Source organism: Cricetulus griseus, chromosome 2 (assembly GCF_003668045.3).
Source record: "Cricetulus griseus strain 17A/GY chromosome 2, alternate assembly CriGri-PICRH-1.0, whole genome shotgun sequence".
Lineage (NCBI taxonomy): Eukaryota > Metazoa > Chordata > Mammalia > Rodentia > Cricetidae > Cricetulus > Cricetulus griseus.
Window position 1 is genome coordinate 24,285,496 of NC_048595.1, and position 12,738 is coordinate 24,298,233.

At 48.1% G+C, this 12,738-nt stretch overlaps 1 protein-coding gene across 7 annotated transcripts in view; it reads right to left on the reverse strand.

The window, feature by feature from the left end:
* The window catches only part of Phc2 (polyhomeotic homolog 2), a 101,403-nt gene that overhangs the window by 29,407 nt on the left and 59,258 nt on the right, over nt 1-12,738 (reverse strand). For all 7 annotated transcript variants that reach the window (XM_027399351.2, XM_027399350.2, XM_035439605.1 and 4 more), the window contains 2 exons: nt 2,788-3,191; nt 2,356-2,521 (listed from right to left, as the gene is read on the reverse strand). In XM_027399351.2, coding sequence (XP_027255152.1) covers nt 2,356-2,521; nt 2,788-3,191 — 570 coding nt within the window. The remainder of the gene's footprint in view (nt 1-2,355; nt 2,522-2,787; nt 3,192-12,738) is intronic.

Below are 12,738 nucleotides of genomic sequence, written 5' to 3' on the forward strand. Positions count from 1 at the left end.
ATGAATAACAGAATTCAGATGTAAGTCATCCCTGCCTCTCCACTGACCCTGCACCTTAGTTTCCTCATCTTTAAAATGAGGATAATGAGATTCAGACTCTCAAGGGCAATTATCAGGATTCAGGGAGGAAATCTATATAAAGCCTGGCAGAGAAAGTTCAAGGAAAGCTTTAGGAACGAATTATTCTCTGGAACTGTGGGCTAAATTCACACAAGATCATCCAACAGACATAAGTAATTGTACTTTTGCTCAAAATATAAGTAATGCAAGTTGGAGACCAAGGAGACCCAATAAGACAGCAACTCCTGTCAAAGAAACCTCAAAAGCAAAAGCAAAACAACCCAGCTTCCTGGAATCCAGTTGGCACAACACTGGCCCAACAGCACTGTTCCCGCTGGATGGAGGAATGAAGGTGTGGCCTTGTGTGCATGGCCTAATAATGGTGGGTGAAGGAGCTGCAGCACTCGGGGCTAGAGCCAGGGTGTTGCCCTCTCATAGCCCTGTAACCTGGAGCTGCTCCTTCTTGGCTTTTGTCCCCACTTCTAGAATGAAGAGGATGGTGATGCTTATTTCTCAAGAGTACTATGAGTGAGTAATGGACGTGTGTGTGTGTGTGTGTGTGTGTGTGTGTGTGTGTGTGTGTGTGTGTATGTGTATGTATGTGGTTTTTTGAGACAGGGTTTTTTTTGTGTAACAGCCCTGGCAATCCTGGAACTCACTTTGTAGACCAGGCTGGCCTTGAACTCACAGAGATTCACCTGCCTCTGCCTCCTGAGTGCTGGGATAAAGAAGTGCCCTACCACTGCCTGGCTGAGATGGTAGCTTTTGATATTTGGAACTAATGTGTTTAATTTGAGGAGTTATACTTTAAGAGAATCAATGAAAAGGCAGAGCATAGAGAAGCATGACTAGAAATATGGGAATGGGGGTCTTGATATGCCATGAAGGAAAAATAAAAAAACAAACAAACAAACAAAAACCTCAGGTCTTTAAATGTGCTCCCCTACCCCCCACAGAGTCAGGACAATTTTCTAGAAACACTATGAGATGAACTCTCAAATTTGTAGGAAAGGATCACAACCAGGTAAGTTCCAGAACAGCAGGTTCTGTCTTAATTAGAAGAGGAATTTTCCAATAATTGAGTGGATTCTATAAGGGCATGGGCTGTTTCCCTCCTCATACCTCCCCTTGTTCGGGGTTGGGGATGGGGCCCAGAGCAGATCCCAGGGTGTCACACATGCTAGACAAGGGTTCTGCCACAGAGCCACACCCCAGACCCAGGACAGCTTTTCAGGAGTCTCTCATTCTTGCAAGTCCACAAAAAGGGAATGGATGACCTTCATCTTTTCATTTTCTAGTGTCCATTATCCATATTGTTTGGCTTTCTTTTTCCTTGATCCTACCCTCACTCCTTATAAGACTATTTAACTTCTAATACCTTGTTAATTTTTAGATCCCCAAGTATTTCTCCCTTCAAATCTTCAATTTCTGAGCTTTTTCCCTCTTGCTTCTCCCACCCCTACTCTCAACACTCATGGAGCATGGCTGGAGCTGCCTCCCTGAACTGTCAAGCAGCCCTTGGCTCAGAATGGCTCTGAGATCTGGGCCAAGATCACTGTGTAGACTGGCAGAGAAGAAGGCCAGCAAATGGATCTCTCCAGAGGGCGGAGGTACCACTGTGACTCTCCCACAGTGTCCTGAAACCCAGGCCATGGGAAGTCCACTTGTCATTCAGATAGACAGATGGAGACCGCAGAGATGAGCATGGTTCCCTCAAAGATACTCTCAGCAAGCTGAGCTCATTCTGAGTCCCCTTCTGGCTCTCCTCAGAGGCATGTCCCTTCTCTCGGAGACTCTGCAGTCCTCTGGCCATGATTAATCTCAATCACTCCCTCTGACACCTCCACTGCCAGCTTGGCCCACATATATGCAACATTCAAAATCAATGGCAAAAGAGCTGAAGAACCGACTCTTCTGTCCCTCTGAGCCTCTTCTTTTCTCTTTCTTTCTTTTTTTCTCAAGACAGGGTTTCTCTGTGAAACAGTCCTGGAATTCACTCTGTAGACCAGGCTGACCTTGAACTTAAAGAGATCCACCTGCCTCTGTTTCCTGAGTGACGGGATTAAAGGCATGCACCACCACCACCTGGCTCCTCTTGCTTTTTTATCTTCTGGGTTATCAATCTTTCTTTGTCCTTAGCCCACACCCTCACTCCCTGCTCTGTGCCTAGCTACCAAGCTGCTGTGTTGCTTCATTATGTTTCTGGTAGTTTACCGCTCCACTCCTAGATGCCAAGGAAAAGGAACCAGGCAGTGGCGGGGCAGGCTCACTTCCCCCCTGGCCCCCACTTCATACCGTGAGCTGGGCACTGCTGGATGTTGGGACTCTTGGGTACAGGCAGGCCACCAGGCATGGCAGTGATGATGGCTTGCTGGTGTAGGGGTGGGCCTGGCCGAGTCACAGGCACACCCTTCTCCCCTGGCACCACTTCCTTCCAGTCATCAGGAGCACACTGCTGGGACTGTCAAGGAGCAGGACAGAGATGAGTCTCATGGATTGCCTTTGCAATCTTGGACACTACCCTGGTTCCTGTGGAGCTTGAGCAACAGGCAAAGATGTAAAGATTCAGTCATCTCTAAGTTGGGGAGAGCCCTCTCTTCTTCCTGGGATGTTCAGAGACAATTTCAACATTCATCCTACCCTGAAATACCCCTGAGACAGGACTATAGGACTGCCTGTGCTATGGCTTTCCTACTGCCCCCTGTTCCCCAATATCAGCCTACTTACCACTGGAGAAGCAGGCTGCAACTGTAAGATCACAGCTGAGGTGTGCTGGAACCTTCGCTGAGGGGTATGAGACATACCCTCAGGATGTCCATTTTGAGACCCAGTGTCTGGTGTAGGAAGGTGGCATTGCTGACTACTTCCTGGCTTATGCAGATGGGCAGTAGGGCACTGGAGTGGCAGGGCAGGTGTAACTGGACCTAGAGGCATGGCATTATCTTCTGGGCTGGACTGTAGGGCCAGGCTTGGGGAGACTGGGGCAAGCTGGGGTTGGGACTGGACTTGGGGTGCAGGCCGTGGTGGCTGAGGCTGCTGTGACTGTGGCTGCTGCTGAATCACAAACTGTGGCTGTGGATGCTTTGATGATGGCTGCGGGAGGAGCTGGTGTGGCTGCAGTTGAGCATAAGCTGCAGGGAGAAAAGCCAGGTTAGACAGCATGGCCAACCTCATCCACCATGTCCCGTTCACCCACAAATACAGTTCCCCAGGCCCAAGAGCTCCTGTTTTCTTCCCTATTGTCTTTAATATGGAGACTGGCCTGGCCAATGCCAGACTCTAGAAGCCTGGAAACCTTTCCCTTCTTGCTTTTGATCTTCTTTCCAGAAAAGGAACTTAACCTTAGCAACTACCCTGGTGCCTTTACCCAGAACCCATCCCAGTGCCTAATAGTATATGTTGTAAATAAATCAGTGTATTGTCCTGACCTGGAGTTCCCGTAGCTATCTGTTTTCTTCCTCCATTTTGACCAGCTGGCTCTCTGAGGTAAGGATCTGGTATGTGTTGGTGTGAGTATGTGCACATGTGGGTACATGTGGGTGTGGGTGTGCACATGTGGTGAGGCAGAGTTCATGCCAGATGTCTTCCTAGATCATTTTCTACCTTTTTTGGTTTGTTTTTGTTTTGTTTTTTTTTTAAGATGGTCTCTCACTAAAACTGGAGCTCATCAATTTGCCTAGGCTGGTGGTCTGTGAACTACCAGGATGTGCCCGTTTCCATTCCCTCAGGGATGGGTTATGGTCCAAACCCCAGCACCTTTTTTTTAATGGATGCTGGGAATCCAAAATCAGGTCTCACATCAGGCATTTTACTGACTGAGCCATCCACCTCACCCAGGGTTTCCTACTTTTTTTTTTTTTTTTTTTGTAGTTTCTGTGTTTTAGCATCTGCCTTATATATAGTAATGACCCAGGAAACCCAGTTCAGAGTGCAAAGTCTCTGCTTGGCAAGCATCCAGATCAGCTCAGAAGTCAGAGAGCTGAGTGAGTAGACATGCCAGGCAGACATGGAGGGCCACAGCTGGACACTCACAGCCATATTTATACAACCACAGAAGGATAGACAGATTTCGGGTTCAAGCTATCATTCACAAAGAACCCCGAGACTCTGAAACCACAAAGGTTTCAAATGGAGTCAGGGAGGTGTGCTCTTCCTTTCATTTCGCCCCTTCCCATGCGAGTTTCTACCTGCCATCACAGCCCCATATGGAATTCCAAGCAGGTTGCCAACAGGAACAGAAAAGAAAGAGCAGAAACAAGAGCTGTCCGGAAGCAAAAGCAGAATGGACCTGGGGCCGGAGGCTGAACTGTGGTCAAAGATAGAGTGACTAAGGCTGGAATGGCAGGTTCTTGTGGATAACAAAGAGTGATGAACCAAGAAATGTCGAGATCAACGTGGATTTGAGGGGGATGAACTGGGTTGAAGGGGCTTGAGGCGATAGAGGAACAGGCACAGACACTGCCGGCAGGCGTTTGGGGATTATGAGCCGTCTGTGACTCCGGTCTAAGTCTTGCCCCTAATCTCTCATTGGATAGCCCAGAGTTTAACAATCAAAAAAGACAAACAAACAAAAACCCTGCTCCTCAGGCATTAAGATAACTCTTGGTAAGGAGGTGCTGAGGGGCCACTAGGCTCCAATGGCTAGAATGGCGTGTGGATAAGAGGCTGGCCAGAGTCACTCCAGGGGCTGCTGTCTGAGGGAAGAGGGCTGGAGATGGGCCAGGTCTGGGGGTCTGAGAGCATCAGTGGACGATGATCTGCCACCTGTTGCTGTGAGAGCCAAGACAGGGGCTTCTTCCTGTCAGTGTGTTTCATTGCAACAGAGGCCTGGTCTAGGAGATCACATGGGTCTCCCAGCTCTACATCTTCATGGAAACCATTAGGAAAATGGTTTGAAAATTCAGGACTTATTGTGGCTGGGAAGATGGCTCAGTGGAGGAATTGTTTGCTGTGCATGTATAAGAACCAGAGTTTGGCTCCCTTATGCCCAAATAAATGCCAGGGCTAGGGTGGGTGTGTCAGCTCACCTATAATCCCAGCACTTGGGAGATGGATATAGGGGATTCCAGGAGAAAGCTGGCTAGAGAGTTAGTCAAACTGGCTCACTTAGGGTTCAAATGGAAGATCTGTCTCAGAACATAAGGTCAAGAGTGACTGAGAAAAACACTTGATACCAACCTCTGGCTTGAACACACATACACAAACACATGAATATTCACATGAAAAAAAAAACAAGAATGAAGAGAAAAACAAAGGCTCTAATGCTAAAAGACATAAAGAGCATGGTTAGGAGACATAAAGAACACAGTTAGTTCCAGCCACGAGAGAAGCACTAAGCCTGAAGCACTAAGGCCAAGGACTAAAACCTACAGAGATGTGAGCCAAAGAGAACCTTCTCTCTTGACAAGCAACAATGTGTTATAGAGATTTGAAAGGGAACTGCTGGTCTCCTGGCCCCTGTCCTGTCCTATCCTACCCTTTCTCCTATCAACTGTGGCACTCATTTGAGACTACAATCATTACAGAACAAATGATGCCATATCTGCCCAAGCTTGGATGAGAGCTCAGAAGGGTAAGTGAGCTCACAGATCAAAGTAGGAAAAGTATTTTGGGGAAGTGTGCATCATTAATCTTTGGGGGTTAATAAGAAGCAAAGACCATGGTTTAACTGCAGCATTATCCTGGGTCAAAAATCCTTTTGTTCAGTATATTGCAGTAACTTTCTACTTAGTCTTCCTGATCCCAGTTTCTTCCTGCTGCAATCCATCTTATGGACAGAGTTCTAATGAATCTCTCCAGTGCACAGATACAACCCCTGACTAAAAAGCATCAAGGGCTTTTCTTTGTCCTGTTGTCCAAAGCCCTGGCATTCAATATCTCTTTGTAGCCTAAACCAATCTTTCATTTGTAATTATTTATCCAACCAAGCATCCTTTGCTGTTTCCTGTGTAGCATTGGTACCTTTTAGTCTGGCCACAGAATGAACTTTAGTCATCTTCCTCCGAGCTGTACCGTCACTGGGCTTCTTCCTAGCTCTGGATTGCCACTGTGGTCACTCTATTCTGCAGTGTACTCAGTGCGGTCTGCTGAACAGTCAGTGGGAGATCGAGCAACCAAGTACCTGGATTTGAGTGACAGCTCTGCCACTTACGAGCTGTGTGACATCTGTGTGCCATCATCTTTAAAATTGGGTTAGACAATGCCTATGTCATAGTTCTCTTAGTAAATCATTAATCTCCTTGGTGGGCAGAATTGATATGACCCACTTATTTCTTCTAAGGTTACGTGAAGGGAGCAGATGTTCAATCAGCAATGCTTACTGAGTGAATGATAACAAGGTAGGACTCTATTTTGGGGGTCTGTTTCTCCCACAAAACTGAGTGACAGGTGCAATCTTTCAGGCCAGTGTGCTCTCCCTGGGAACCCTGCACCTGTTCTATCCTTGCTCATTAGCTTCTTGGCCTAACCTTCAGTAACCCTAAATGACCTACTTGTGCCATAAATGGCACGCTGCTGTCTGTGTGCCTTTGGGGCCCCAGCTGCAATGCCTCCATTTGCTGGAATGTGCTCCTTTTGCTTCAGTGACCTCTGGTTTTAGAGTTTTGGATCAGACTCGGCTCCCATTTTCTCCAGTTGTCAGAATCCATAGTTATCGGTGTTTTTTAGATGCTTCTTGTGTAAGATCCATTGTGAGGTAACATGGCTTTGCTTAGATATGCATTTCATCGATTCTAAGCATGAATCACCTCGCCCAACTTTAGCATCTCCAAATAAGGATGCTCAGCAAAGTGATGTCAGCTGCACGACAGCGTGTTTCCTTCTAAGAGTCAGCCAAGGTGCAATTTTCAACCACATGAATCTTCTGTGAAATGAAATTTTGGGGAACACCTTTATGGACATATGCCTCATCTTTCCAGCCAGACGGAATGCTTTTTGAATTGAATACAGATCTTACTACTAACTGAAAAGACATGCTTTAATTTAGTTTAAAAGATGAGTTTCTTTTACCTTCTGCATAGTCCAACAGAATCCTGCCCTCTTCAAGGCTAGCTCAATTCAGTCTGGGGGTACTGAAGGGAGGCTTTTTATCCCTGAAACCATGGTACCAAAAGAAACAATGCCCTACTCCTTACAGCCAGGATGGGGCTCATTTGTGAAATGTAAATGCTCAGAAATCTCTGAACCTGTACAATTTCTTCCTATGCACCTGCTGGGAAGTCCATTGCTTCTGAGAAACCCAACCGATTGGTTCCATTAAGACATCAGCCACAGCTTTGGAAAGTCTCGTTAGGCCTTTCTCTTATGGCATAGGGGTGCGGTGATGCAGGTGGTGGGAGAGGGACACACAAGACCAAATCACAAGCCTAGGTAGGTTCTAGGTTCTAGGTCAAAGGAGAGACCCCTGGGAATATCCAGCTTCCTGACTTCTCCCCTGACCTTGCATTGCCTCCTTGGAATCTGACCAGGCCAATCCACTGCTTCTAAACCAGTTTGTTGGTAGTGACAAGAAGAGCAAGGTCTCCTGGGCAGAAGAGAGCCTGTGAGGAGTCACCGCATGTCACCTCACCCCTGGTTGTATCTACTGCCAAGCTTTGTCAACAACACGCTTCTGTTGTCTCAAAGCTCCACGTATGGAGGGGACTGCTTGCTACCCTTGAAGTGCCCCACTCCAGCCTGTAGGCTGGCATCTGCCCTTGCTTTTCTAGGTGTCCAGAACTTAAGATAGTGGAATCACATGATCAAGGTAGGATCATGGGAGAGAAATGATGGATCTTTTTCTTAACCACTGCATTTCAAGATTGAGAACGTTAACATAAACTTCCAACATCCATTCACTGAAAAAGCATTTCCTGAGCATCTACTGCAGACCAAACACATGGTTCCTAAAATGGAAATCCGGTAAAGAACACTTGGTAGTCTCATGAGATGGTTGCCAGGCAGTCCACAAAACACTATGCCTCATGGGGCTCACCAAAAAGTGCCCCTTAGGTAGCAAGCCTGTTTTTATACCTGGGTGCCTCTTACAAGCAATTTCCCTTCCTTCCCCTCCCCTTTCAAACCGCTGCTGATGCAAGCCTGGAGGCAACGCATCACTGGAAACTGATGTTATATTGCTTAAGGTGTGCCGGTAAGCCCAGTGTCCCTACCTACTGTGGAATGGCACTCTCTGAAACCAGATCAGGTGGTAGTCAGAGGCTCTCTGCAGTCTGGCAAATGTAACAGGAGAGAAGTTGAAAATATGAAGGACACAGGCTCCTTCTCAGAAGATGGGTTTAGCACAATTCAGCCTTCGGAAGATGAAGGCAAAGAGGATCAGTACTGGGGAGGCCTAGCCGGGTACAACAGGGACCTGGGAGCAGCTCTGCACAGTGGAAGCCCAGGGTGTTGGTGGGAAAAGGCCCAGAAGAGGAGGCACCCTCAGCATGGGTCTAACTGTGGCAGCACTTCGGGTGACTGCTCATCTCCTGAGAGGCCTGTGTGACCCAGCTTTCAGGGGACAACTGAGACCGAAGCTGACTGTAGAGCAGGCAGCTCCTCTCCACATGAGTAGACAGGGACATGAATGTCCAGCGATGTGTTCCGTTCCCTCCAGGCTTGGGTCACAGCAGTTTGTGAAGGAAGGATAATGAGGAGACATCCCCCATAAGAGGTCATCAGAGCCGGGCGGTGGAGGTGCACGCCTTTAATCCCAGCACTCGGGAGGCAGAGGCAGGCGGATTTCTGTGAGTTCGAGACCAGCCTGGTCTACAAGAGCAAGTTCCAGGACAGGCTCCAAAGCCACAGAGAAACCCTGTCTCGAAAAAAATAAACAAACAAACCCCCCCCCAAAACAAACCAAACCAAAACAAAACAAAAAAAAAGAGGTCACACGGTAGAAAAATGATTGCCACCAAGACACACTTCTGGTGGGCTCCATGTCCTCAGATCTCTTTGGCGTTATATGGTGAGACTACCAAATGCCTTGTGTACAAGTCTCCTTGCTAAATAGCTGGAGCATTAGAAGAAAACCTGGTATTTTTGACTCACCTACCCTTGGGAGAAGATACACTGCAAGGTAGCTCCCGTCATGAATTTTAGAGTCAGATTTGGGATGGAAATTTGGCTCTGCTACCTAAATAAGCTATGCAACTGTAGATAAATTGCTTAACCTCTCTGAATCTTGACTTCCTATTTTGCCAACATTGATACATATCATATAGGGTAGGTATTAGTATTAAATACAGTATTATATTTAAATCACATGAAAAAAATCTTTTTTTTTTTTTTTTGCTCAGTGCCTGGCACATAGTAGATACTGGGAATGGCTGTTCTTAAATACTCTCTGTTGTCTCTATATTGCTTTAAATATTCTACCTGCTTTTTATAATTTGAATTTCATTTATTCCTCACATTGAGCCTCTGAACAGTGTTCTCATTTTACAAGCAAGAATGGAGAGGAGTTTCCAGTGACATCCCCCATGCAGAAGGAAGCTGACAGATAAGGCATGGTTCTTGCATATAAAGGATGCCCAAGATGCCAAGGCTGAGCAAATAACATGTCAGCAAGCATATGTGAGCACAGAAAGCCCATGAGTGCTTACCACGGGCTGTTGAGAACTTTGAAAGAAACCCTGGAGGGACAATGAAAAGGGCATGCTGTAGAGAGGCTGGTGGCAAAAGTACATGACAGACAAGTCAAATCAGTCTCAGAGGGGTGGGGGTGGGAGAAGAGACAAGAGTCTATTTGCTTGGCTGTAGCATCCAGTCGGTATAAGAAATCCATTGTAAGCATGGCAGTTGGTATGTGGGTAGTATGGTAGGGTCTCAAAGGTTCCATGGTCAGAGTTAGCCCATCAGCTGTCATCAACATGTCACGTAGTAGGCCCTATTATGGAATAGTAGGCCCTACTATGGAATGGGAATTCTACATGGCAAGGTAGGAAAGTAAAGACAAAGTGAAGATATCTGAAGAGAAGGGGACAGCAATTTGTAAGCAAAGGCTGTGGGCAGACCACCATCCCATCAGCTGGCTTTGAGCAAAACAGAAAGCCAGTCCAGAAAATGAGGCTGTCAAGCTGGGTAGTGGGGGGGGGCAATAGATGTCTATGGTGAGCTGTCTTTGTGTGGGTCACTCAGGACTGGGGTGTCCTCCAGTGCTGGCTGAGGCAGCTCTCCTGTTCCATGCCTGAAAAATTTCATTTTCAAAACATACCTCAAAGTTCCACAACCTCTCAAAGAATTTCAGCTCTGGTTCACCTCAGTAACTCCCATGGTTCGGCATAGAGGTGGGCACCAAAAAAAAGGGGGGGGGATTAAATGAATACTTTTGAGCTGAACTGAACAGTTGAGGAGACAGAGAAAAATGTCAATTATTCTTTGGGAGTCATGTCTTCTTCATTTGTGAAATGAGATACTCATCACTGGGGTTAAAGGAGATGTGTGCTGCAATCGGTTTTCTCCCTTTTGGGCACACAAACACCCATATGTACACAAACATGCAGGCTCTTGAGTGTGCACACATTCACGCCCACCCATGCAGTGAAGGATGTTAAGCAAAGTGCAATCCCACTGATGCGTTCTGGGTTTCCCCAAGCCTAAGAAGAGTTTTCACAATCTAAATTTGGTCCTATGGTGGACTAAATAAGTTGAAATAACTTTCAAGACCAGGTCTATGATTTTTAACATCAAAGTCACTGTCTTTTGGATCTGCAGCTGCACACAGCTTAGCTCTTTGGGGCATTCTTTCAGTGATAGTGTGACCCACTAATCTGGTAGCTTCTTTGGGAGAGAAATACAGTACCCAAGAATCCTTGAACCAGAGAGCATCACTATGCCTGGCCTATCACAGATGGAAATCTCCAAATCTCCGCGCCATGACACAAACCCCCTCTGTGGTGAAACAAAACAGCTCTGTGGCAGGCCTGCCCATCAGAAGATTCCCTCTCTGAGCCAAGATCTGAGGCGGGTTGAGGAGACTGAACAAAGGCCTGGCATCTGGAGCTACAACTGAGTGAAAGGGGCCCAGGATCTTCAGGGCCCGACAACTCCCTTTTATATCAGAGCACCCCTCTTGGTCAGCAACTTTATCCTCACCTTTGGCCCTGAGTGTTAACCAGAGCCTGGTGTTTATCATTTAGAATGGTGACTCAAAGGACCAAGCCTCCTAGTTGGAGCATCGGCCAGGCTCCTTTGGGTATTGGCTGCCCCAGAGGCAGGGCCCACGGGACTCTTTTGCCCGTCCTCTTCTGCCCTCCATGCTCCAGTCCTCCCAGCCCCGAGAAGGGCAAGGCCAGACCCTTTGCCTTCCCTTCCAAGGCCCAACATCGTAGGCTCTGCTCTCCTGCCCTGCCTCCCCTCCCCCATCCACCCTCTTTCAGGGCATAAGGGACCTTTTCTATTTGCACAGCCTAAAGAAGCTGGTTGCCAAGGTGACAGGAGCAGGAACAGCAGGGAGCTTGCCATGGGGGAGGGGCTTTGCCCCCAAACAGCTGTCAGTGGGAGCAGTCCCAGCTGGGGCAGGAGGGCTTGTCTCTCTGGAGGAAACACCCCCAGGGAAGACACATTCCTCTTTGCTACCCTGCCCCCCCCCCCAGTCTCTGCTGCCTACCTTCCTCCTGGGGCAGCCAGCCAGCTATAAAAAATGCTGGCAGCTCCCTCCCTCTCCAGTGTACAGGGCTCTCTCACAAGCACAAGCATGCTTGCTTGGCTCTCCCTCATTTGCCCCTTCCTCACTGAAGCACAGTGGGTTGGCTGGGCAGAAGGCCAGCAGTCACCTCTGCCTGAGGAACTGTGAAGTCTGACAGGTGCCGCTCTGCTCTGCCCCCACCCCCATCAGGTTAAAAGAATTATTTCAGTCTTTTTGTTCCACAGGCCCAGAGAGGCCCAGTGGCTCCTAAGCCTCCCCCAGCTGCCCTCCTTTCTGGAGGTGGGAGTCTAGGGTGGGAAGGCTTATGGCGGGGAGTGGGCGGGAGAGAAAGGAAGAATGGGCCAGACAGTGGGAGGCAGGAACAATGCCAAGCCCACTGATCTGTGTCTCTGGGGAGAGGGTCTTTGTATTCCTCAGCACACAGCTGCTCCACGGAAAGTTCTGTGGGGCCACTGGTCTCCACTCTGCATCACAACCTACTGTTAGGCTCAGACCACACCCAGACCTCTGGCCCTCAAAGTCTGTCATTCCCTGTCCTTTAGTCCTTTACCTGTCCAGGGCTCAAGAATAGAGAGCTGGCCACTAGGCTCTTTGAGCTTTGGGTTGGGGAGACGAAAGGCAAGGGGCCCCAGATCACTGTAAGAGAGTGGAGCTTGATGACTGAGGGTGTGGAGCTGAGGACAGTGGATGGATGTGGAGTGGGATCCAGCCCTGCACTGGCCACCTGAGTGACTTCCAGGGCTGTTTGTGAGAAGTTCCTGGGGGGAATCCCCCCTGGGCCTCTGCTTTCCCATCTACAGCACTGAGAAGGGGCTCTCTCAAAGGTAGAGAGAGGTGGCATGCACAGACCACCTAGTATGTTCTCCAACACAGGGCAGCCTGTCCCTGAGTATCTGTCCCCTATGTCCAACTTCCTGGAAATCTGAGATGCCAGCAGCCTTGGGAGATGCTCAAGATCTTTCTTGTTTTGAACGGCCGTTAGAATTTGGGACTGGTTTCAGCTTAGAGAGAAGCTACCCTTTGGCCTGGGCAGGAATAGGATTCCCAAAGTC